At 43.4% G+C, this 27,157-nt stretch overlaps 1 protein-coding gene across 5 annotated transcripts; it reads left to right on the top strand.

Moving 5' to 3' along the window:
- Positions 1-440: 440 nt before the first annotated feature.
- GMEB1 (glucocorticoid modulatory element binding protein 1) lies at positions 441-24,638 on the top strand. 5 transcript variants are annotated; one of them, XM_083750826.1, is made up of 11 exons: positions 513-547; positions 1,254-1,327; positions 4,932-5,098; positions 5,607-5,692; positions 6,372-6,496; positions 10,848-10,951; positions 12,877-13,031; positions 15,725-15,853; positions 17,917-18,054; positions 20,390-20,512; positions 22,615-24,638. In XM_083750826.1, the coding sequence occupies exons 3-11, from the start codon at positions 4,971-4,973 to the stop codon at positions 23,319-23,321; spliced, it is 1,695 nt and encodes a 564-aa protein (XP_083606952.1). In that variant the 5' UTR covers positions 513-547; positions 1,254-1,327; positions 4,932-4,970; the 3' UTR covers positions 23,322-24,638. The 5 variants fall into 5 exon arrangements, with proteins under 5 accessions (XP_083606954.1, XP_083606950.1, XP_083606952.1 ...); XM_083750828.1 differs by lacking the exon at positions 1,254-1,327 and having other exon boundaries at positions 441-547; positions 5,610-5,692; XM_083750824.1 differs by lacking the exon at positions 1,254-1,327 and having other exon boundaries at positions 441-547.
- The last annotated feature ends 2,519 nt before the right edge of the window (positions 24,639-27,157 follow it).

Genomic DNA, 27,157 nt, shown 5'->3' with positions numbered 1-27,157 from the left:
GGAGGTGGGGCAGCTACGCCCTATGTATGTTTATCAGGGAGTAAGAGCCCGTTGGGTTCAAGGGGCTCTTACTCCCAAGATACTCCCTTGCATCTGACTGCGGCCTTAACGAAGTAAGAAATACATGCAAGCAGTGAGGTGTCAGGAGTTTTGCGTGTTACTTTTTACCCGCTGCTTTGGACGAAGAATAACGAATAATGGCAAAAGCAACGATACTATTCTGGCGGCCCCGTTGCGGCTGGTGCAGCTGAGAAGCGACTACCGGCTCCCGACCACCACCCGCCTCGCACCGACCAATTTCCCCAAGGGTTGCAAGCCGAGCCCCACCCGCCTCCGCCCACCTCCCCAACAAAGTTAAATCCGAGCTCCCCCACATTATGGTCGTGGGGAGCAAAAGCACTAATTGCTCGCGGCCCCTTTAAGGCAGGAGGCAGCCGGAAGTGCTGGCGGCCGAGTCGTGGAGACTCCTGCGCATGCTCGCTCCTTCCTTCTACTCACCCTCCCCCCCCCACTGCTTAACAGCCCCGGACTCGGCCGCTCGGAGACGGTAAGGGGGGGAGGGAGCAGAGAGCGACGTTGCTGCCGCCACCGCCGCGCTACGGGAGCCGGGAGGGACCAGGACGGGACGCAGAGTGCGTAGGGACGAGGGAGGGGGGCTGCGCCTAGAGTTGCGCACGGCCACCGCCGCCGTACGTGCCGCCGCCGGGAGAGCGGACGTCGCCGCGCCACTGCGGGAGGAGGGGAGGGGGGAAGGAGGGAGAGAGGGAGGGAGGGGGGAAGGAGGAGGAGGCTGCTGGTGCGTCGTCCGCTGGCCTGGAGCGAGAGGGAGGTGGTGGTAGTGGGCGTGGCCGCGGAGAGGCCACACCTCTCCTCCGGGGATCCCCGCCCACTTTCTTTCCCCATCTTGAGGGCCTGTGAGGGGGCTTCGAGGGCAGGGAAAATGGGCGCGGAGCGGAAGCTGCGCTCTAAGGTTTCCCTCAGGCACTTTGGGGGCAGGGGTTGGGGTTTTTAAAATAGTAATAATAATAATAATGACGCCGCCGACGACAATAATAATACTGAGCTGAGATGCTCTGGTCAGAGGCGAAGTGACCAATGGTGGGAAAAGGATCACTTCAGCTGCTGAAATTGCCACCTTTTTCTTAAAAAATAAAATTTTTAAAATTGCTTTCCTGAACTGGACGGCAGCGCCTTTCAGCAGAGTCAATATATTACTGATATAGCTGCACGTTTTTTTATTTATTTGTTTTGAGGGAGAAGCTTCATGTCCTGAGGCTCTTAATAAAGAAATAATGTGTCCCTCAAGAAACTGAAACCCTCTAAAAAGGTGAGGAATGCCAGACATGGATGGAATTAAGCATTTAAATAAAAACATTATAAAGCCCCTCAAAGTTAATAGAATAAAGTTCTGGAAAAGCCTTTTAGCGCTGGGTTTATTATTTATTTATTTCAGTTATAGCAAAGAGCAGCATAAAACAACTGTCCTTCCACGTATATAACGGAAATACCTCTGCAAATCATAAACGATATATGAAACTTGCTCCCACAGAATGTGGTGGCGGCCCCTAACTTAACTTTAAAACATGCTGCTTGTGTAGTTTGTGTTGAAGAGGAAATCATGGGTTCAAACAGCATCATTGGAGAAGTATCCCCTTGCTTTAGCTCCTATTCCTTAAATAGTTTTGATGTAATAAGATCCACGGGGTGGGTGTGTAGGCAAGAAATGGCTTTCATTTGTAAAAGATAAATAATAATTAAAGGGTAGTTGTGATTCCTGGATTAGATATCAATAAAAACCATAAAATGTGCAATCCTTTTTTTTATGCCAATGACGTAGCGATGCCAATGGGTACAAAATTATTCCTCCGATGACCTCGATGTAGACTGCAGTTCTGGTGAATGTGCAATTTATCTCAAAGATATATGCCAGCTGGAATCCCAATCCTTTAAAAGCCTGTTTCCCGGTACCCAGAGTGTTTGTCTCATCATTTCATTATGGCTTCAATTTATGGGCTATGTGATTATGGAAAATTGGTGGTGGAAGAAAGCAGGGTTTTTTTCACCTGAAGAAGAGAGGATTGTGAAAGAGCAAACATTAACTTAACTGCTTGAAGGAGATGGGAAGGATAAAGGCAGAAATATGATTTCATGGACTATCTCAACATTGAAAGCACACCCTTTACCCATAATAATAAGCAGCTAGGCATTCTGAATTGTCAAACATAATCAGTGCCTATGACTCTACTTATCATTATTTATTCGAATCAACCTGAAACTGCAGCTGTGGTCTGCTGTATAATTACCTGGATGTAAACGCTATTCAGTAGGACTTCCGAGTCTAGGAAGGCTGCAAGTATTGTGATCACTTCAAATCAGTGAACTTTTCAGTAAATATGCATAGTACCTTTAATAAATTGTTTACTGAACTTGGTTGTCAACAATTAACTTCCAGATCTACTCCTTCATCCCTGTATATTAACAGACAAAAGTGCCTAATTTGTGGACTTCATTTCTACAAGATGGGGTGACCACCACTAGCTCAGATTATTTTAAAATTCATTGAGGATGGGTTTATCAACAGCTATGAGGCATGCTGGCTATATGCAACTTTCGGCTCAATGGTAGTATGTCTCCAAGTTAAAAAGTATGTTGATAGGGAAGCCCAAAAGTAGATGCCTGCTGGCTCATATCCCATTTGTGGACTTCCCAGAGGTATCGTGACATGGAAATAAGATAACCGACCAAATGGACAGTTTGTCAGACCCCTGAGGGCTATTCCTATGATCCTAATGCCAAAAAAGAAAAAAAAAGAAAAAGCTTTGATTTCTGTGTCTTCCCAAGCCAAATGAATAATGGAACAGATACTCTTCTATCAATAAGAGCCACATACTACAAAAATTTAATAGGGAGGAACCATATTCCTCAGTTGAAAATAGCTGGTAGCTGGTGAGGTGGGATGGGGAAGGACCCTCTAGCTGGGACCCTGAATAACCACTGCCAGTCAGAGCAAACACTGTTGAGCTAGATGGACAGTTTTTTAAGAATATATATACACTGTACTTTTAAAGCACATTCAAAACCCATTTTCTGCCTCAAAGAATTTTGGCCACTGTAGTTTGTTAAGGATTGCAGGGAATTTGTTCCTTTGAGGATTAAACTACAGTGGCCATAATTATTTGATGGGGGAAATGTGCTTTGAATGTGATATCAGTGTATATGGTATGTACTCTGCCTGTGACAATAAACCAAGCTACACAAGTCTTTATAGTTATCAGGGACGGTCCCTATTTTTTGTTACCGGTCTCTGTAAAAAATACTGTGTTTGCGTTTTGTTGATGACTTCTTAAAATAATGTTCCTAGTGTTGTCTTCTTCAGGGTCTTTAGAACTGTGTGGGGCAATCCTATAAGTGTCCACTCAGAAATAAGTCCCACTGATTTCTGTGAAACTTCCTCTAAAGTGCATGAAAACTAAGGCAACATGTTGAACAAAGCCTGCCATTTCACACATGATAGGCGCTGAAGTACATTTTGCATTGTAATATTAATATTGTCAGACAACTGCATTTTTGTAATATCAACCATTTGTGGGGGGAGCCATATTGGCTTTTCAATGGATGGAGGGTATGCTATTTTTTGAAAATGAAGTTAATGGAGCATAGTTTTTAGCAACATGGAATGGTGGTGGTGGGCTCCTGCCCAGATAGCCTGCATCTCCTGTCTTCCCTAGCCTGACTCATGATCACTATAGCAGTAGCCTTTTAACATTTCAAACCTGGTACCTACCTACCTTTCAGCCAAACACGCATTTTAGGGAGCAATCATTTCTTTATTTTGACTGTTTAGCTGTACCATAGCAGAGTTGCAGTGCAGCCTGTGATCTGTTGAAGACCAATGCAGCATTATTATTAACATTATTGCTTTAATATTTATTGCTCATTTTTCAGTTTAAGGTTCCAGGGCAGGTTACAGCACAACACAAGTAATGCAACTTTAAACCAAATAAAAATCACAGATGTACACAAAAATCAAACATTTTGGGGCTTCAGTTTTGGACACTGATGTTCGCTTTGGCTGAACCCTTTCATGTGATTCAGAGAGGGGACAGAGAGAAAGCACAGGCATATATAATCTCTTGAATCTTGAACCGCTCATTGGAGTGTCTGTGTTCCCTATGCTCTCATTGCCCCATAATATAATTTTGAAGACCTCTGTGGGAGGAATCGTAGGAGTGTTACTTTCTGTCTTTACGGCACGTGGAATGGCTCACAGCTTGCTATGACTTTTGCTTAATTAAATAAATCTGATAGAGAAATCCTATGCATGTGAGTGAGTCATGTTGAGTTTAAAGGACTTTACTCCAAAAAATTGTATGTAGGATTGCAGCCCTTAATCAATGAAGTGGTTGAATAAATTTGCTAGTTCTGCAGCAAGATAAAAATGTGGTCCTTCCAGAAGAGGATAGGACTCCTGCATCTTTTATAGTTGTCTTGCAAGATATACCTGCTGAAATTCATTCTACACAGCTGGCAAAAATGCAGGCTCCCTGTCTTTGTTTGCATCTGACCATATTGCACCAGTTTGAGAGAAAGGGGCATGTCTCTGAATAAGGTGATGAATGCTTTCTGCAGTTTTTAGATGTACTTGTATTAGAAAATATATATAAAAGAAAAAGAAAAAAACTTTGGGCAAGCCTGTGCAGCCAGTAAAGCCTTGGCACTTTCCCCTTCCCAGGACTTCAGTGACCTAAAGATTAACTGAGCAACTCAAATGTGATTTTTATGAGCTGTTGCTACAAGTGGTAGTGCATGTGGTCACTTGTGACATGTTATGGTTGTGCTAGAAAAAATCTCTTTCGTTATTTGGCCAGAGATGATAACTTGTTTGTCCTTGCAACAAAACACCAAAGTCACCTTCTTATTTCTTGCTACAGCACACTTGTCTTCCATTCTCTTGGACTTCATGTGGGCAAATGGCAAATGCTGAAGTAAGCATCCCTGTAGGAGATGTTGTCGTTGTGCCAACTGAAGGAAATGAAGGGGGAAACCCAGAAGATACCAAAACTCAGGTGATATTACAACTGCAGCCAGTGCCACAAGGGTAAGTTGGCAAGTCATCAGCTAGGCGTGTTTCTGTGAGTCTGTGTAAAATTCAGTCTTGGATGCAGCATTTAGAATTGTTGAGATGTAAGTCCACACAGTAGACATAAAGGAAGGCAGTTGCGTGCAAGAGAGAATTTCAACTAAAAGTTTCTAGATCTCATGCCTCCAAAATAGTTCTGAAAATGCTAGGGGAATACCAGTATGTTGTTGGGATGCAATTTTGAGCTTTAATTTCACAGCTGGATAGAGGACATGTATTTGCAGGTCCGTCCCCCCCCCCCCCAGTCTATGATTTAGGGGCTGAGGTTGGGAAGAGAAAGTTAGTTTATAAACTAACTCCATTTTACTTGACTCACCAAGAAAGGCCTCGGGTGGTGATATTGGCATTTGAGCAGGCTGATTATGGAGGCAAGTTTTCCTTCAGATTCTCTGGTTTCAAGCTATGCAAAGCTCTAAAATCATTTCTGTGCTTTACATAATGCGCTTACCAGTGGGTACTTTCACAGCAGGGTTTATCAAGAGAGCTCTGAGACCAGTACAGCTGTAGTGGCCGTGGAAACGCACACCATACACAAGCTTGAAGAAGGCATTGGTAAGTTTCCTCTGTGGCAATATGATGCATTGACACCATTTCAACAGAGTTGTCATGGAGCATAATTTGCGGTTTTTGTGTACCAAGGTTCTTCTACTCCCATGGTTGGGTGGATATGAAGTTAGGGCCCCAAGAGTAGTAATAAGAGTGCTATGTTGTTCAAAACCAGTTCAAGGAAGGTCTTATAGAAGCAATTATGGTTAATGTAGGCAGAGACTCCATTCAGATGTAATGATAAGTCATGGTTAACCATGATCATGCCATCCCTTTCCCCTTTGCATGGAAGGTGAGAAGAGTAGCCTTTACTTCTAGTTAGCATCAAACCATAGCTCGATGTTTTCTTTGAGTGCAGCACACTCCGGTTTGTGTGACCATAGCTTGGTGCATTTGGTTAAGTGAGCCAAACACTTGCCTCTCCCTTTAAGGAAGGGGCTGTTGCTCAGTGGTAGAGCACGTACTTTATATGTAGCAGGTCTCGGGTTCAATCTGTACATCTCCAGGTAAAAGGATATCTGGTAAGCAAGCCGGGGAAAATGTCTGCTTGAGATCTTGGAGTGTCGTTGCTGCTCACTGATGAAGCAGTAGCCTGACTTGATATAAGGCAGCAGCGTATATTTATATAAATGGCATGTGCTTTGCAGAGGAATTGTCTCTTATTTTCGCCTGCTTCTACCAACAGACCCCAGCACCATCGAAACAAATGAAGAAATTGAGATTGCCTACCCCATCACCTGTGGAGAGAGCAAAGCCATTCTGCTCTGGAAGAAATTTGTTTGCCCAGGAATCAATGTCAAATGTGTCAAGGTAACAGCACAGTAAAACTGTCCTTGCCAGCTCCCCCCCACCTCCCCCGTTCTCTGTTGCTTGTTTTTTTGACATAACTGTTCTCATTTATTTATTATTTTCTAGTTTCACTGGAATTTCCATAGGAGGATTATTTGAAGTACATGCAGGCCCCACTTTCCAAATGTTCATTATACAGAATTATCTGAATATAAGGAATTAGGACCCAAGCCTCACTATACACGCTGCAGATTCAGATATCCAAATAGCTGGACCTAATGTGTAGTACTGTAAGCAAATAACCAGCCTTAAGCAAGCTTTAATTTTTTTGTGTTTTGCTGGTCTGCGACAGCTGTTTCAACAGAAACCATGAGGGAGGGGAGGGGGAGAGATTGGATAAATAAGAAAGCATTTTGTTTCCTTCCTTGTTTGCCTTTTGTAAGGTTTTGGAGGGTTTTTACAGTTTTTTTTCATAGTTTGGGGGTCAAAATTCTGTGGTCGGGAACACATTAAAAATTTCCCCATTGGAATAAATGAAAATCGCCAACTCGTTATGTGGACACCCACCTAACGTACTATGTTTGGATAGTGGGACTGTGTGTGTGCACATTTCCTAGTGTTAGCACTATCAGTTCAGGAGGCAGAATCTTGCTTGTAGGCTTTCTGGAGGCCACTGTAGGAAAAGGATGCTGGACTAGGTGGACTTCTAATCTGACTCAGCAGGATTCTTGTTATGGAAATCCCACCTGGGGCACATGTAAGGGCTTGGGAAGTTTGAACCATGTTATTCATTAGCCTCTCTTTTGCCTCCAACCTGTTTATGCTGGGTAGTTGGCTTCAGCCAGTAATTGTATGCCCCAGCTTATAGGGAACTGGCAGGGGCCATCTTGTAGCAGTGTTGGGAAAAGAGAATATGGAATGCTGAAGGTGCTCCATTGGTCACTACGATCCATACATTTTGTGATAAAGCCTTGAAAGACAAATGTGAAAAGTCTAGAATGTAAGTCTGGATGGAGGTAATGGTAAAAGGGGCCCAGTTTCTAACCCAACATTAGAGAAAGCACATCACACCAACTGGTCAGTGGTGGGAAGTAGATGAATAGCTGAGCTGGCCCACTTAGCATGCCTACCACGTCTGCTGATTCTCTGGTATGCCACAATGCTGACCAATGGGAACCAGAACACTCAGTCCAATTAATCCAGCGATGGACCCAGTTGCGATTCCAGTGAGACTTGAAATTGCTTTAGTATGCTGATTCTTCTTTTCCGTTTCCTGTAAGCCAGCCCTGCAGCTTATCAGGGCAGTAGCATAATTGGATCCTGAAGCAATGGCAGGAGGTGCCTATGGAAATGACTTGGAAGGGGAGGCCTCACAACTTCTCTATAACCACACACCTGAGGCAGAATAGGAATGCAGGGCATCTTGACCTCAGTCTTGAAGGAGGAGATGCCGTATTTTGAGGCAAGTGTTGGGGCTCACAAGTGAGTTGTGCCCTGGCCTAAGGCAATTCATAGTACAGTGATACCTCAGGTTACATACGCTTCAGGTTACATGCACTTCAGGCTAAAGACTCCACTAACCCAGAAATAATGCTTCAGGATGAGAACAGAAAACGAGCTCTGGCGGCGTGGCGGCAGCAGGAGGCCCCATAGCTAAAGTGGTGCTTCAGGTTAAGAACAGTTTCAGGTTAAGAACGGACCTCTGGAACGAATTAAGTACTTAACCCGAGGTACCACTGTAGTGTCATTGCCACTGTCTTCGTTTCTTATTGCCTGGGATGTTTTGCTTTGTTTCTGAAGGCAAATAAAAACAGAGGTGATCAGGTGGAAAGAATGACAGAGCACAAGAGCCCTGTGGGACCAGACCTAAGCCCTGTCTAGCTCAGCATCCTGTTTTCTGCCATGGGCAGCCTGATGCTTCTGGGAAGGCCACAAGCGAAATGCGAGGGCACAATCCCTCCCAACTCTCTTTTTTTTTTTTTAATAATAATTTTTATTAAGGTTTTCCAAATTAAAACAAATCAAAACAAATTAAATCCAATCTATAAACTTTTTGCCAATAACTAGGACTTCCCCTCCCTACCCCCTCTTGTGTTCCAAATCTTCCAAATAAGCAATTAAATTCAACAAGTTCTTATCCCCAAATTACACTCTTCATCAATAACCCAATTTATCCAAATTCTCATCCCCTAAGATCGATCTATACCCTTCCACGAGTTTCCCCCTTTCAAACATAGTACAGATGGAAATAAGATAAATATGAATAGTAATTTTACAGCCTTTGGATTCCAATTTTCCCTCCCCTCTTTCCCCTTTGCGTTTCACCTATCCCTCCACTTCTAATATCTTCCTGGAGTTCCCACATTACACTATGTCCCTCAGGTTCTTTGCCAGTCTTTAATTACGGATGTCCAATCGTAGAAGGAGTCTATCAAATAAGGGCCCATTTCTTCTATCCAGGTTTTTATATCCAGGAGTAAAAACTCCAATTTTGTATCCATAAGCTTGTCAAACCTGAATATCCCAAATGTTCCCCCAGTTCTGTCCAGTTCTTGTTATTTCCTTGTTCTTGTCAATCATTCTCCTCCTTTTTATTTCTCTGTTCTCCCACAGAAATGTTCTTTTTCCAAAAGTTTCTAGTGTCTCTGCAGAGGCTTGTTATTCATGGAGCAAAGCATTGCATCATGTTCCTTTCATTTTCCAACAAATAGTTCCATTGTTTCCTGTAGTGTGTAGACCTCTGTAGACAAAATAATGTTCCATTCCTGCAGTTTCCCAGGAGATTAAAAGTTCCATTCAACTGTTCAGATTTCCTGTGAAAAACACATGCAATATCCCTCGGCTCCTCTAGGTGGATTGCAGTAACAAAGTTCCCTTCCAGAATCACATCCACCAGACCAAGTAGCTTGTTGACCGATATTTAAAACAGTTTATATTCAATTTATAACAAATATAACCGGCAAAGTCCTCGTAACAAAGTCTCTATTTTAATCTTCCTTTTTGACAGCTCTTTGACAGCTGTCAAAACCTCCATCGCTTTTCTCCAGGCAGTTTCACGAATCGCTCCAGGGATTCCGGGGGGGTTGCTTTTTTTAAAACAATTCCACTTTTCTCCTCCAGCTCAATCTTATAATTTTCCCTCGCGAAGTTGCTGATTCGGCAAGATAAGGTTACACTCGATCTTAGTTGTCCAGTCCTTTGTTTTGGCTCTTCTACAATTTAGGGGTGGGCTGACTTCCTTTTTTCCGCCTCCCCCGTTCGCTCCGAATTTTAAAAATTTATCCCCTTTTTTTTTTAGTCCATATTCCAATTACTCACGGGTTCTTCTTTAGAGCCGAATTTTCAATAGAAGAAGTCAGCGCTCTCCGCCGGATGGCATGCGGCTGCGCTCGGCAGGGATAGCAGAGAACTCAAAGCACCACGCTTCTCCCCGGCACCCAATCCGTAGCCTTTAAAAAGGCTCCTTCACGAGTCGGGAGAGCGCTAACGGTGCCAGCCGAGTCTCCATGTCCACGGCCTCACTCTGGCCGTGGTTTTTAAGGGTCCCCGCATCGCCGGTGCGGTAGGACCCAGCCCCTGCCAAGCCGGCTCCCTCCGGAGCTCGGAGGGAGCCCGCCATTCGGCGATGGCTCCGACCCGGAAGTAGTGACAATCCCTCCCAACTCTCCTACTCTTGTTTCCCAGCAATTGGCATTCAAAGCATTTCCCTCTGGTCCTGATTAAGCCTGGTGAACCTGTAATAGCAGTGTTGGAGATGAAATTTTTGCAATGCTGTTTGTCATATAGGATGAAGAAAGCGGTATTAAAGATACAGTATCCCGCCTGTTCTCCCTTGTATCTGATCATTGCAGAGAGAAGAGCAGAAAGATGGCCTTGCATCATTTAATATATTAGTGTAAGAGAGGGTACCAAGAGAGAATATACTACTTTTTTCATGCAGTGCAAGTTAAACTGTGGAACTTGCAGGAGGCAGTGATGGCCACCAGTTTGGATGGCTTTGAAAGATGATTGTACAAATTCATGGAGGACCAGGCTATGAATGGCTACTCGCCATGATGGCTATGCTCTGCCTCCACAATCAAGGCAGCATGCTTCTGAATACCAGTCCTGCTTGTGGGTTTCCCACAGGCATCAGCTTGGCCACCGTGTGAGTAGGATGCTGGACTAGATAGGCCACTGGCCTGAGATAGGATACTGGGATAAAGGAAGCCCTGTTGGCCCTTTCTCTCTCTAGATGTGAAAACTAAGCTCACTAGTTCCTGGTGTGATTTGATCAATGTCCACCTGTGATTGATGGCGGCTGATGTGCTGACTTGGAGATGGCTTATGAGACAGAGTGTCTCCCATTTACCCTCTTCTTTCTCTTTGTTAGTTCAATGATCAACTTATCAGCCCAAAGCATTTTGTTCATCTGGCTGGCAAATCTACCCTGAAGGACTGGAAGAGAGCCATTCGCCTGGGAGGAATCATGCTGAGGTAATAGCCTTCTGCCACTGTAGCAGCCTTCCACCGAAAGCATAATTTTCTGTGCAGTATTCCTCCCGCCCCCATTTAAGTTCCCATCTTTCATTTGTTGGTTAAAAGTGGTGCTGTGGGTTTGGCATGGTGCACTTTGAGATAACAAATGTTTAAGATAGGATTGAATCCTTTTTGGCAATTGCATGTTCCCTCAAAGAACGCCGGAAGAGTGTCCTAGGGCAGAAATATGAACAATAAAAATGGAGAGAGTGGCCAATAATTAGCACTTTTTTTTCATAGCATGGGCTGTGTTTGGACATGCAGTCTCTATCAAATGAGCATTTCCTCTGACCATGATACCCTGGACTTGATGTCTACTGAGATTCCAAATACCTTGGCCTCAGTAATGGAACAAAGAGCAATCGCTCCATGGCAGCCCCCCCACACTAGACTAAATCTGGGGTTGATAACAGTGTCTGGATCAGGATATCAAGGGTACTGTTGCTGCCAAGTCCTTCCTACCGACAGCTGACTCAACGGCAGTGTCCCCTGCCACAAAAGGGGGGCTGTTCATGGAGTTGCCATTCTTTCTCACCAATGCCAGTGGTAATTCTGGGTTGGCTTGCTTTGGTGATGAGTCAGAAAGCAGCTGAATCCCAGAAACAGTCCTTCCTGGACTAAATGTGTGTGTGGAGCACATAACCATATTAGAGCTTTACCTTTACCTTTTTATTAGAGCTTTTGCTATGGGGTTGTCCCCACAAAATCTGAATTCTTCAACTTTTATAAATCACAGTTATATACCCTGAAAGGTGGGATAAATATCTATTTGAGAAATAAATACATATATCTTGCAAATTTGTGATTTGTTTAGTCTGTTTCTTGCAGTTATAAAAGAGGGCAAAGAGCTATGATGGGCACAGAAAGGCCTGCTCAGCTTCCCGATTGGCTTCTGAGATTTTGCCCACAAACTTTTCTAACCTTTCTTTGCTAATTAATTAATTGCATGTATATACCACCTTTCCTTCAAGGACTGCAAGGTGCTGTACTTGCTTTTCCACCTCCTCTTATCTGTACAACAACCCTGTGAAGTAGGTTAAGTTGAGACAGTGACTAGCCCAGGGTCACCCATGACTGAGTGGGGATTTGAACCCTGGTCTCTCAGGTCCTAGTCTGATGCTCTAACCCAGTGTTTTTCAACCTTTTTTGGGCAAAGGCACACTTGTTTCATGAAAAAAATCACGTGGCACACCACCATTAGAAAATGTTTAATATTTTTTTCTTTAATGGCAAACAAAAATGTTGCGGACCGTTCTCTGCTCAGCGGTGATCGATCCTCTGATCCCTGCTGAGCCGTCGGATGACAGCTCCCTCTCCGCACTGTGTGCGGAGAGGGAGATGTCAGAGCCCCGCTGCTCTCTATGGGGAATCAGATGAGAGTGAACCGGCTGTCCGCTCTCATCCGATCCCATCCGATCTGATCCCCACCCAGGACGGATGGAAAATAGGGTGGACACAGTCTGGCGCCCGCCTAGTGGGCGAAAATGTGACTTTTTTTTTAATCTTTCAAATTTTTCAGTTTTTCCCACGGCACACCAGGCAACATCTCGCGGCACACTAGTGTGCCGCGGAACAGTGGTTGAAAAACACTGCTCTAACCAATACACCAGATGAAAAACACTGCTCTAACCAATACTCTAAAAATTACACCAGGTAAAATTTACAAGAAAGAAGCATGCTGAGCAATGCATCCAATACCAAGTTCTGGCATTGTTCTGTGTGACTGCAAAAGTGCCCAGTACCACAGGGCCCTGAGTGCCTCTAAAAATGCACCATGCCAAAAATGCTTCATCTTTTTGCCTTGAGGATTTCAGGCAAGAATCCAAACAGAAGGTTCATTTCCCACGATCTCTTCTCCCCCCCCCCCCCAATTCTCTTTGCAGAAAGATGATGGATTCTGGGCAAATTGACTTCTACCAGCATGACAAGGTTTGCACAAACACCTGTCGCAGCACCAAGTTTGACCTCCTGATCAGCAGTGCCAGGGCACCGGTGCCAGGGCAGCAAAGCCTGGTACAGACTCCCACCTCCGCTGACGGTAGGGAACAGGTGAACAGGAGTAGAATTCATTCCTGCCATGGGGCACTGCTGTCTACCATTTCCTTTTCATCCTGTCTTCTCTTAATGAGCTAACGCAAAAACAGTTTTCTTCCTACTCCCTTTCCCTATGAGATTTACTTTGCCTGGGAGGGACCCCAGTGACAGAACAGTAAAGTGGGAATAGGGCGAAAGTAGTAGACCTTCTGAATTTCCTATCCTTGGGGAAATCATAATGATTTATCTGTTGAGGACCTACCCCCCGCCTGCTCTACCCACTGCTGGATCTCTCTGTTTTTAATGAATTCTGAACTGTTTTTCTCTTTCTTTGAGAAACACTTGACAAATGAATGGGAATTTCTATGGTTCCAGGAAACAATTTTTAAGTGTATAGACAACTGAGAACCTTCTTCTCAGTGTGCTGAATCCTCCCCCTTATTTTTGGTTCTTAAAAATGTGCAGAATGGTGTATTTTACAGCTAAACCATTCAGGCTTTCTTCTGGCAAATTCATACTCTCTGGAGCCTTACTACTGTTCATGCTATGGGTGGCAACAATTGCAGCTTCAAAAAGAAAGGAAGGGAAAAGGGTTGTTGTTTTTTAGAGTGCCACGTACAGTACATGGCATGAGTTCCTTTGTAATACAAATTCTAAGAAAGGGTTTTTTCATTTAATTTGCATTCCTTATTTCATACGAACAAGATTATGATATTTCGCCAACCTTTTAGTCAACTTTTAGTCATGTTAGTGAGAGAAACTTTTCCATTTCCTCTTTTTTCCTTTTTTTTTTTTGCTGCAGTTAGAAGATTAGCTTCAAAGTCTTTATCTGTGGGTGGAACTGAAGCTTTTAAAAAATGCATTAAATCAATCTGATTCTGATTCAGTCCGCAGCTGGTACATATTATGCACAGTACCTGGGTTTATTCATTTTGCATCAAATTTTTTTAAAAAAGAATGTTTTCACCAACATAGCCAAAATGCTGTGCCAGTACAAGCTAATTTTTTTAAATAAATCATGCAAATTTGCTTGTAATTCCATATATTTGCTTAATTTACTTTGCTTCTCCTAGTTGTAAAAAGGAGCAAAATGCCAAGCAGAGCAGTGAAGCCCTACCCCTGACCACTGGACATCCTGTTTGGATTACCTGCTAGCTTCTGAAATGTCACCGAATGTTGCCCACACACTTACAAGTGCATCGATATGGACTAGAATCTTGCAAGAAAGAAAGAAAGAAAGATTAGATTCTCAGCATGCAGAACAATTTGCCCAATACTAAATCATGCCATTGTGTTGTGCAGTTGCAAAATGGCACATTACTCATGCCCCTGAGTGTATACCAAAAATGTGAATTGTCTTTCACTTCCACCAAATGTGTAAAATAAAATAAGAAAAAGAATAATCAGCTGTCCTGTGATTACATTTCAAACATTTAGCTTGTTTTGCCTATGTGGAGTCAAATACCTTGGTTCCTTTTGAAATGTATTTATTTCATTTTGACTTGTAGCTCATCTCATCTCAAAGGCTTGGGATGGGTAAGAAATAGTATGTTAATCATAAAGCCCCAGTTGCCAACCTTTAAACCCATGTCTCTCAAATTCAGACATTACCATAAAACTGTGCCCAAGCCACTTAATATAAGTCTGTAGGCATTACACGCACATACACACAAATATTTGACTATTTTTCTTATCATAATCCTCCATTGCTTGATGAGCACATAAAAGCTATTTATGCATTTACTGAATTTGTGTACCATCCTTCATCTGTGGATAGTTCACAATGTAAAAATATAAAATATGTAATAAAAACAAGAACAAAACCAAAACAAACCCATAACATCTCACTCCAGCTGTACCTGAGAATCTACTATTTGTTGAAATTCCTTTTGTTCCCATAGATTTACTTTTTCCTTTACACTTTTTGTTAATTCAGTGCCTTGCTCGTTGATGGTGGTGCAACTGAGATCTTGATCCTATTGCATTTTGGGACGTTAGAGCACATCATGGTCCCTTCCTTCCATGAATCTGGTTGACCATGGCCTGGGCCAATAAGTGAGCCTTGCCTTCTGTCATCTTTGTCTCATCTCAAGGCCAGAGATAGATGGTTCCTTCTTCCAGTTGGATAGGGGAAACACATGTAAAATCACACATGCATAGGTCACCTCCTGGACTATATGTGAAATATTGGCTTGTGCAGCTCAGGCCTGTACATGACAGTTATACGCATGTAGGTCACGTGAAAAAATTATGCCCATGCGTAAGAACATCGAAGAGCCTGCAGGTGTGCTCAGTGAGCATGGGAATATGATCTGGCTTCCCTCATTACACTGTTGCTTCTGGATAAGTTTGTTTCCCCCCCTTAACCAGCCCATTATGGCTTCCACATGGAAACTCCCCCCCCCCCAATTGTTTACCCAAAGTGGACATAGTTTAAAAGACAATTACACCCACTCAGTATCTGCATGGCTGATGCTTGGAATATACAACAAGGGTATTGTGGTTTTGTCAGCTGCTGTCGTTATTGGTCTTTAAACTGGCCCTTGGTTTTTTACTTTGCTTAGTTCAATCCATGTATTAGGAATCAGGGTGGTCGTGTGTGTGTGTGTGTGTGTGTGTGTGTGTGTGTGTGTAGGGGGAAGCTACAGTGACAGCCTGGGCAGTGAAGCATCTTCAATTGTATCCTCCCTTCTGCAGGAAGCATCACTCAAATTACAGTTTCTGAGGAGAGTGTGGAGGAAGGGATTGAATGGAACCGTGCTCTGACAGCAGCAGTCACCATGGCAACTGAGGAGGGAATCAAGAAGGACCCAGAGGAGATTTCAGGTATGTCTCTGCTGTTTGCCTGAACGGCTTAGCAGCCCACCTGCCTGGCTCCCCCTCCCCACCTTCAGGCAGCAAAATGCTGCAAAGAGCTATGTTTGTAATTTTATTTATTTAAAACATATCTCAAGGTGACTAACGAGAAATTTTATAAAACCATAAATTAACAAATTCAAAACCTCTTTTTTACAACTGAACACTAAAACATAAAGTTGATATTAGAGATTTATTTATTTTTTTGCAAGAGGGCAGGACATTTCACCCATGTTTTAAAAATCGAACTTGCATGTAAAACTCCACACTTCAAAACCCATGCGGCTCCCCCCACCCCCATATTCAACATTTGAATTTCCAAAATTCTGATTTGAATATTGAGTTGTTAAGTGAGTTTTTCGCAGGTGGGGTCTGATGGATAGGATGGTGAGCTGTGTGAGATCGTTTTATAGTAAACATGGAGAGGGGGGTTTTTTGGAAGGGAAGAAGTGGGGTTAGCAGAGAGCTGACCTGAAGATCATTTTCATGGCCGCAGATCAGGGATGGAGAACCCACGGCCCTCCAGCTGGTCCTGGATTCCAGCCCCAGCCAATGTGGCCAGTGGCCAAGCATGATGGGAATTGTAGTCCAGGAACATCTGGAAGGCCAAAGATTCCCCAAACCTGTTGTAGATGGCGACACATCAGCTGTCAGCTAGAGGCGGCTTTGGACACTACAGTGGTACCTCGGGTTACATACGCTTCAGATTACATACGCTTCAGGTTACAGACTCCGCTAATCCAGAAATATTACCTCAGGTTAAGAACTTTGCTTTAGGATGAGAACATAAATCATGCTTTGGCGGCGCGGCAGCAGCAGTAGGCCCGATTAGCTAAAGTGGTGCTTCAGGTTAAGAACAGTTTCAGGTTAAGAACGGACCTCCGGAACGAATTAAGTACTTAACCCGAGGTACCACTGTATTTCAATTATTGGCTGGTTCATACAGGCATGCACATTGCTCAGCAGTGCCTCCTTGCTTGATGGCTTGTACCTAAATGTGTGAACTGCCTGCAGTACTGAGTTTGAAAAATCTGCCCCCCTCCCCTTTTGGAAACTGAGGCGCCATATGCTAATTGGTGCTAAAATTTGGAAAGCTCTGCTTTCGATCTTGGTGACTGTTTAATTGTGCAAATCATCAGGTTTTTTTTTAGTCCTCTCTCGCTCCTCCTCCTAACAGCTAGTATTCAGTAGCATACTGGCTCTGCAACTGGAGGCGCCATTGACAGTCTTATCCTCCATGAATTTCTTTAATCCAGGCTGGAGGTCCAAAACAACAGGCTGGTCTAATACTTCCAAGTCCAGCACAGTCCATGTGTAATGCCCTGTGATTTGGTATTTTTAAAAATATCCAACACCTCCGCAACAAGGATGGCTTCATTTGTCTTATTTAGAACATACTGTTCAAGCAACAAAAAGAACCCAGATTTGCATATATTGCTTTATGTGAAATATATGCTGCTTTTCAACCTGACAGTGTGTCCAAGATGGGTGAGAATTAAAGAAAAAGGACACACAGCAAGATGAACAGATTTTGGGATGCTGGTGAAGACACATGGGAGGAATGCAGATGTAAAATGCACACTTCCAAGTGCTCAGATATTAATGCTGCTGCTTTAGCTGCTACAATTGCTGTTCTTTAAAGGCTTTGCAATGGTTTGGGGGCAGGGTGTGATGGGATGTAAAACAAACTTCTAGAAGTCATGAAATGTAGCTTTTATAGCAACATGGAATTCCCTAGTACTGCTCTCTGTATTCAGAGTTGAATTTGATTATTATTTTTTGCAGGGTGAGTGCCCTGATGGCTAGTTTTACAGCACAGTTCTATGCAAGCCTATTCATGACTAAGCCCCATTAAATTTAGCAGCACGTGCTTCCATGGAAATGTGTGCAGCTTTGCAGCCTTAGAAGCCAGTTTCCAGAGATGCCTCCTGCTATACAATGTTTTGCTGGTCTTGGCGTGATTGCCAGTATAGCTTTGCAGTGCAATTGCCAACTGATCCTTCCTTCCAAATCTTTCTCTTCCCTTGTGCCAGAGGACACACTGATGTTCTGGAAAGGAATCGCTGATGTGGGGTTGATGGAAGAAGTTGTCTGCAACATTCAGAAGGAGATAGAAGAGGTGCTGAGAGGTGTTCAGGAGAGGCTTGGCCAGTCACCCTTCCAGGTTACCGGTGGGTAGGAGGTCAGCAGTCTCCATGTCAATATGAAATGACTACCAGTGGGATAGACTTTCATGCTCTTTTTATCTTTGTGACGTGTAGCTGTGCACTGTATTTAATAAGTCAGATTATAATCCTCCCTTCAGTAACAGGACTCCCAGGGCGGTGTATGGTTTGAAACTTAAGAATGAGTTTTATTCAGCTGAGTTCCACTCACAGTACATTCATTTAAGTTAGTCATACCTATTCATTTCAGTGAGTTTGTTCTGAGTATGATTATCATTCCATACAACCATTGAAAACTGCAGAAGCCACAGCAAAACTCACTAAAATCCAGAATGGCTGTAAAACAATACTAATGTTGCGATCCCGTAAACCACCCTAGTGGGGAACTGAATGGGGCTTAGTTCTCGGCAGACATGCATAGTACTGTGTTGTTACCAGCCATAAAACATGTTGGAATGGCCAAGCAAATAAAAGTAAATACAGTCTTCAACTTATGCCAAATACACATCAACATCAATGCCAAGCGAGCTTATCTGGGAAGTACCATGACCAGGTACTGACCACTTGGGATGGGGAAAATAATTACTTTAGAATATTTATGTTTGTCTTTTCAACAAAAAAAGTTCTCTCAAGTGGTTTCTATAGTAAAACAGGGCAACAAGCGAAAACATTCTGTTTCCTAAATCATTTCCCCCCTAAAGCTACTAGAATACTCTATGCAGTTCATAAGAGTCTTGATGGCGGAATCGGGAAGGTGGGCATAAGCAGCTCTTGGCTTTCAGACCTCTTGGTGAAGGCCATTGGAGGTTTGGGGGTCAGTGATGTAAAAGTCCTTTCTCTGTCCTTCTAGTTGCTGTGGTTGCCTTTTCAGGGCTACATTAGCCATAAGAGAAAAGTCTCCAGTACAATACAGTAATTAGTTGGCTTGATGGATTACTGTGTTTTATCCTACTCTTCCATAAGGGAGCTCAGGGTGGCATACATGTTTCTCCTGCTTCTGTTTTATCCTTGCAACGCGCTAGGTTAGACACACAGAAAGAGAGTGTGTATGCTAAATGTAACTGATTTCTTTGTCACTAACACACAGCATGCGAACCAGCATGCATAAAAATGTAACATGGGGATTTGCTTTGAGATGCCTGGGTTTTGTTTTGTTTATTATTATTTTAATTAAAACGATTTCTTTCCCCAATGAAACCTCCACAGCAGTTTACATAATAGCAATAGTCAATTCAACCAGTCCCTGCCCACAGGTATACATAACACAAAAGGAAAAAGAGATGAGGAGGGAAGAGAAAACAAGCTCTAATTGAATAATAGTTCTTACATTGACCAAATGAAATAGAACAGGAGCTTTTCCGTGCCAACTGATCGTTATAAGGGTACTGCGCAGGATTTTCTTTTATAGGTTGCAGTTCTAAACTAGGGAACACAATGGGAGTTACTTCTGAGTAAATCTATACAGTGGTGCCTTGGTTCTCAAACTCAATCTGCTCTGGAAGTCTGTTCGACTTTGAAAACGTTTGGCTGATTGATTGGCTGATTGGCCCCGGAAACAATGCCAACAGCCAAAACAGACGTTCGGCTTCCGAAAAATATTTGCAAACCAGAACACTTACTTCCGGGTTTGCGGCGTTTGGGAGCCGATTTGTTTGTCAACTAAGCCATTCAGGAACCAAAGTTCCACTGTATCAGATTGTGCTGTAAATGGGCCAGATGTGGATGGGATGCATGGATGGTTGAAATAGCTCTCACTTGCATTTGCACAAGCATGCCACTGACTTGCAGTCACTGGGAAACAACAGTGGGATATACGATTGCCCTCGTATCCCATAGTCATCTGGCTGGCCACTGTGGAAAACAAATTGCTAGAGTAGATAGGCCTTTAGTTGATTCACCAGGACTCTTCTGACGCTCTTAAGGAGACTTCTGGCCTAATCCTCAAAGGCCTATTTTCTGCTTCTAATCAAATATCCAAGGATCTCACTGCCAATGTTAAATGCCAGCAGAGATGCTTTGACATCCCAAAACAACAGTTTTCCATGTGCGGTTCTTGTGAGAGGAACTGTCAAGAGGAACTTTTCATGGCTTTTGATTTTGATTTCCTTCTGATGTAAATCTTGACCCATTGCACTGTATTTATTAATATTCAAAATGAAGATGATGTAAACGACCTCTGTTCTTCATTCAAGATCAATTGTGTTAGCTGCAGAAGCATTAGGTAATGCAGTACTGGTGAAGAGGTTCAAGCTCTTTGTGATGAGGTGCTCTCTCTCTGTCTGTCTGGATGTTGGATTCCATTTAGAAAACTAGACAATAACCCATGGAAGTTTTTCTGTAGATGCTGCTGTCCTAAATAATGTTGCTCACACTTTTGGCCTGATGGACACTGTCAAGAGAGTGCTGGACAATAGGAAGAGTCAAACGGAGCAGGGAGAAGAACAGGTTCTTTATACTCTGGCAGGTATGTTAATGACTGGGAGCACATTTCTTGGGATGTTCTAAATCTATCCTCTCACTGTGCAATAAATGTGCTTTTGTTGTTCACTTTGCCTCACAGCCTAGTCAACTATTCTCAAGATTGCCCTTCTTCTGCTAAAGTGTTCGGATTCCCGTATTCCGTTGATGTCGCCAGTGTTCTCCAATGCCTGTATCGTTTTGTAAACTTGTTTTTTTTTTCCTTTTCAAATATTCTGTGAGGACAGTGTGATTCCCTGCTATACAGTTTCGGCCCAGGAGTGCTATTTTTAGCCTTGTCATTTTTAAAAAATAACAGCAACTTGCATTTGCAAGACAGCCCTCTCCTTTCTTCTTGAAGCAATGCCCCAGTAGTCGTTGTAGTGGTAGAAGTAGCCCCCGCTACAGTAAGTTATGGAGCAAGGCTGTAGCCTTTTTCAGGAAGATCCAGGTCTTAGTGGTAGAACACATGTTCTACATGCAAAAAAAAAAAAATCCCAAGCTCAATCTTTGGCAACTTCGGTAAATGCTCAGGTAGCAGGTGTTGGGAAAGTCACGATGGACAATACTGAGTCAGGTGAACCAATGATCCGACTTTGTATAGGGCAGTTCCGTAGGTCCACAAGGACCCAGGATTTAGGCTTCCAACAGTAAGAGGTCCTGGCAGTGAATTGGCTCAAAATAGTTAACATCTATTGCCATTCTGAGTCCCTCCCTTTCTTACTATATTTCCCACAATCATTTTTTTAAAAATGCAAAAAGCAGTCATGGGAGATGCTGAGCAGGGTCTGGACTGTGGGGAGTTTTTAACCATTTCCCCTTTTATGGTTACACTCTCTCTCTCTCTCTCTCTCTCTCTCTCTCTCTCTCATCTTACCTGCTCTTTGCATTTGGAAGAAAGCTCCCTTTGATGCCAATGGTGGCTTCCCTTGCTATTTAAATAGAAGTTAGAGGACTTTTGTTGTTACTGTGACTCCCTTTCCTTGGTCCCTAAAGTCCTGACACAGTAACACCCACACACAGAGAGGATAATATGGGTGGGGTGTTTCCGGCTATCCTACCCCTTGCCTTCAGAAGTCTACAAGCTGCTCTAGGAGAGAGATTGTGAGCAACATCATGGGAGGGGCTTTTCTTAGACCAAGCTCACTTATTATTTTGGCTTTTGGATGTTGTTAATATACTTTTGCTATATTTACAATGCTAAAATGTTGGTGGGGGGTTTGTATGTTGTTATATTTGATTGTCTTGTTGTATCATGTTATTAAAGAATTGTTCCTGTATGGTTTGATTTTGAAATGCGTTCCTGTTTTCTTTGTCATGAGCTAATTTGGGCTTCTTTTTTTGTAGAAAAGCGACACACAAATAAAATTACAAACAAAAGAGTACTGGCATTCTTAAAATGTGCATTTTAATTGCATTCATACCTAGTTTTTCCATAAGTTAAAGCACCATTTCTCTACCTAATACCAATGATGTTTTGGCATGTGTGCATATGTGTGTTCCACTTCCTTTGATAACTATTGTGTACAGTGACTTTTTAAATTTAAGATTATTGGTAGGGTTAGTATTAGCTGTGTATGGATTTCCATTTCTTGCCAGAAGGTATGAATTGCATACCAATGCTCTGGATTTCTGTACGCAAGTATGATAGCCTCATCCCACAGTTTTCTAATGTTTGAGGACACTTTTGATGGTTTAAATACATGTTGTAGGCTTGAATATTTAACACATGATGCATCTTTCATTTGAATAGCTTGTTGCCTGCCCTCCATGGCGTTGTTCTTGGGAGGTTAGTATTTAGCGAGGGAGATTCTTGGCTGTCATTTCCCCCCTCCCACCCCCTTCCCATTTTTGTTCCCTGAAAGAATTGGATTTGTCTGCAGAGACAATCTGTTCCGCCCACCTTTCCATCCTTTTGATGGGGAGCAGCAGAAGTGGCTGAAAACTCTTTCCCTGCCAAGAAGCTGCTTTGCTACTCTTGCAAAAATAATCTGTTTTTCTCACTCTCCCCCCCCCCCCCCGTATTGGCGCTTTGAGGAGCCCCTGTATTCTTGGCAGCTTCTCAAAGGTTTCTCCCGCTTGACTGTGTAACTTAATTTTTCCTTGCAGACCTGGACCGCCAGCTGGAGGAGCAGAAGAAGTTTGCCAAGGATCAGAAGCTAAAGTCCCAGACTGTTCAGAACGTGGTCCTCATGCCCGTCAGCACTCCCAAGCCGCCTAAGAGGCCCCGGCTGCAGCGTCCAGCCTCGGCCACCGTCCTGAGCCCTTCCGCCCCCATCCAGCAGCCTCAGTTCACAGTGATTTCGCCCATCACCATTGCACCCATGGGGCAGCAGTTCTCTGTGAGCAACATTCCAATGGCAACCATCAGCCAGGGCTCCAGCCCAGTGACTGTCCATACTTTGCCGTCAGGCTCACAGTTGTTCCGCTACGCCACGATGGTCTCTTCCTCCAAGACCAGCTCCTCCGACACGGTGACCCTTCACCCGTCTTCCAGCTTGGCCCTGCTGAGTTCAGCTGCCATGCAGGACAGCAGCACCCTTGCCAATGTGGCCACAGTGGTGAATCCTGTGGAACTGGTGGCCATGGAGTCTGGCCTGACCTCTACTCTCCAGGCTGTCGAGGGCACTTCAGACGAAGGACAGACCATCATAGAAATAGACCCGGCACCTGATCCGGAAGCTGAGTCGGAGGAATCCGGGGCTAAAGCTGTGATTCTGGGAACAGAACTGAGGACTGAGGAGAAGGTGGTGGCTGAGGTCGATGAGCACCAGCATCAGGTCCACAACGTAGAGATTGTGGTCTTGGAGGACTAGCCAAGAAGCCAGATTGTAATGTTGCTTTGGGGTTCATCGATGGTTTATTTGTTTTGCCTCCCTTTTTTCTTTCCTTTTTTACAGCCTTTCAGGTAAGTTCCCATAGGATATTAAAGGAAAACAAAGATTTTCACATGGGAGAGAACAGCGTCCATTTTTACTGAAGGGGGAAGGGAAAGGAAACTTATTATTCTGCCTAATCCTAAGCACTCCCACAGAAGGAAAACAAGCCCCTGCTGTTACCGAGATCGCACAGTGTGTGATTACAGCCCATAGACCCAGTTTTGAAAAAGACACTTTGTCTACACCTTGTTTACACTTCAGTTGTTTTGTCTTAGAAATTAATGAAGCCGGGTACCCGAAATGCATCTGACTAATGGATGAGAGTGATTGTGGGGAAATGGGATCCTTACTTATTCCTCAGCCCTCAACCACCGTAAGAAATTACATTCTGTGTTACCTTATCAACTGTGCTAGACTTTTGATTTTTGCAGAGAGGGGGAGAAAAAGAAATTGCAACCCCCCCACCTCATCCCGATTTGAGAGACCACAGTCCCCTTCACTCAGATGCTGACGTTTTTTGTTTTTTGTTTAATTGTCTTCATCTTTCTGAAGCAGCTCACACCCTTGAACTGTTTTTGCCCTTTTGTGGCTCCTAGAACTGGATTCTCAGCTCTCTCTTTTCAAACCTTCCCTGGTGGTTTTTATTTTCAATAGGTGCAGTTACGAAACTTTCAAGAATTGCTTAAACCTTGCACGCACACGCACATGCACACACAAATCAGACATAGCACCCAAGCACCACCTGCCCTTTTGAGTATTGGATTGTCGTCCTGGATGTATCAAATGTGGGTTGTGCTGTTGCTGTGGGCTCAGCAGGCCAAGTATACCTGCTGCTTACTCTGCATGCTGGGAACCATACCAAGCTTACTAGATAAATATATATATATATACGTGTGTGTGTGTGTGTGTGTGTGTGTGTGTATGCATGTTTGGTGTTCCTAACACTTTGAGAAATAGGTCAACAGAATTCTAGCCTGGCACATCACTTCAGCAATGTGACTGCCTGGTCCCTCCCTCCCTCCCTCCCTCTTGTTTCCTTAAGGGGAAGGAGTGAAAAGGGATTCCCCCCCCCCTTCCCACTTGGTTCATTTCTTAAAAATTGGAAAAATGAGAAGACTTTGGGGGAATCTGTTTGACAGAAATTTCTAAAGCCAGCAGTAAGAATACAATACTTTGGGGCCTGGGTGGAGTGCCATTTGTTTTTTTGTTTGTTCATTTTTTGCATTAAAATTTAAAACAGAAACCAAAGGCTAACTGGATTATTATGGTTATACCAGGTTCTTCCTCTCTCACCCATTTATCATAGAGCAACCCCATGGAGTAGATTAGGCTGCTCACTCAGTGCCTTCAAGGGAGTGTGGGGCTATCCTATTCTAACCATGACACCATACTGATACTCAGTTAATGGATATGTAGACTGGGTTGTATCCAGTGCTGTTTTTCTAGAAAAAGAGGTGCTGGAACACACCATGAACACCTCCCTCATTCTCCTGGAATGGCAGTGGCTCCTACCTGAGAGGTGCCGGAACTGAGTTCTGGATGAAAAAAAAAAGCCTTGGTTGTATCCAACTAAGCTCGGATCAGAGTAGACCCGTTGTGCCTGTTGATTTCTGTAGCTCTGTTCTGATTGGGACTTAACATTGGAGACACCACACTGTTTATGAAACATTTCCAATTGGACTGGCAATGCCATGTCCTTCCCTTCACCTCTGCAGTCGGAGGGCAACTATTACCTCTCCATGTTAAAGATTGGCTTGCCTAAGGCCACCGTATAAGCTCACGGCAGGCAGGGGTGATATTCATGCTGATTTGCAGCTCCACCTCTTAGACATGCACCATGGCAACTTTCTGTAGTTCCTGCTGCACAAGCGCAACTTGGGTCAGCTATCCACTGCTAATCTCAGTTTGCTTTTGCACTCAAGTGTGAATGGCTATCCAGTGTTAAATAGACACATACAACTTATAACCCCTTTTCTGGAGGTGCCTGACTTTTTTCCCATTGGTGCATGGAATTGTTGATTCACAGTTCCACTGGGTATGTGGGCGTCTCCAAGGGTGTACGAGGGCACAGTTGGATCTACTGGATTTCTGAACCCCAATTAACAATGTCAACAAGAGCATTACTCCCCTAAAATGTACTGCTGAAATGAATTCAGAGTGGATTTTGTGTGTGTCAAGAGTACTGTGATCTCACTTCAGTTCAGGGATTCAGAAGAGAGTTCTGGGTTCTGAATTATTTAATTCATAGCGTGTGTCTTTGTGTGTGTGTGTCCTGGCTCCAGTTGTTAATTTTAGAGTTCTGATAACAAAGTAGATTCTGCATGTCTCAGGTCTTGCCAACCCTGTCATAGGGGTCACTTCAAACAAGAGGTTTAAAGTATGCACCTTAAAAAACATTGAAATGCAAACGTATTATCATCTGGGTGTGCTTGCCAGTGCATTTGCATCATGTGTGAAGTTACCTTAGAAATGGACCTATGGGTTTCATGCCTGCCAAATGAAGAGCGATAGGTTCTTGATCAACTGTTACATCTGTTTCCTTGCAATTTCTCAGAACTCTTCTGAGAAAGAGAAAACACCGTTTTTATCTCATCCTCACAACGATCTGGTGTGGGAGGCTGTGTTGAGTGATGGCATTTTGTACAAGGCAAGCTTGTGTTTATTGCTGAGCAAGGATTGGGAGGTTGGGAGGAGACTGCTGTGAAGGGCAATGCTGGGGCTCCCAAAGTTGCCACCATTAGATTGTAGACAACCACAGTCAGATTGCTATCTCTAGCGATTCTGGTTTGAGAACCTTCAAATCTTTAAATGCATTTATTATCATTGTTTTTTATTTATTTCCTTCCTGGGGTAATGTACACTAACAGTCAATATTCTGTGGCTGCAGAGCGTGATGGTGAGGGTGGCTATAATTAATTTGATTTCTTATCCTGACCTTCACCACAAGGTCTCAGGGAGGGATGCCACAGTTTAAAGCTGAGTAGCAAAAGCAGTTTAGGACAAATTACAGTCACAGGAATAGGGTGGGCCATGGAAAAAATATATTGGGTATGAAGGCCAGGGTAAAAAGAGGTGTGTCTTCAGCATACAATGGGGAACTATGTAATGAAGGTACCAGGCACACCTCTGTGGGGAGGGAATTTCACAACCTAGGAGTTGCTACAGAAAATGTCCACTTTCAGATATTTGGGGCCTAAGTCCTAGAGTACAGGGGCTCCCAGTCTGTGGTCCACAGAGCAGTAGTGGTCCTCAGGGCTCATTCAGGTGGTCTGTGGCACGTCCCCATTAAATATTCATATTGATTTTTAATTGCATTTTTATTGCTTCTTTTATTTCTCATACTGTATTTTATTTTATTGTGGCTGCAATATGAATTCTGTGGAATTCAAACTGTAAACTCAGTAAGATACATACAATATAAGAAATAAAAAAGCAATAAAAGTACAATTAAAAACTATACATCATCTAGCCCAGCTCATTACAACTGCTACAACATGCAGAAAAATCATTAAGTGGTCTGCCAAGACCCTTAGCAATTTCTAAGTGGTCCATGGCAGGAGGAGTTTGGGAGCCACTGGTTTCAGGCTTTAAACACTAATGGGAGCACCTTGAATTGGGCCGGAAATGAATTGGCAACCAATGCAGCTGTTTTAAAACAGGGCCTATAAAACATGAATTATTCCTCACTGGACTTCTTTTGTTTGTTTGTATGGAGTGGTTTGTCTGTGTTATGAGAAAAAAACTGCTCTTTTTCCCTTATGGGGTACCCAAGA

The sequence above is a fragment of the Podarcis gaigeae genome (assembly GCF_964106915.1).
Source record: "Podarcis gaigeae genome assembly, chromosome: 8".
Classification (NCBI taxonomy): Eukaryota; Metazoa; Chordata; class Lepidosauria; order Squamata; family Lacertidae; genus Podarcis; species Podarcis gaigeae.
Note: the sequence above shows the minus strand (reverse complement) of the source record. Positions and strands in the feature narration are given on the sequence as shown.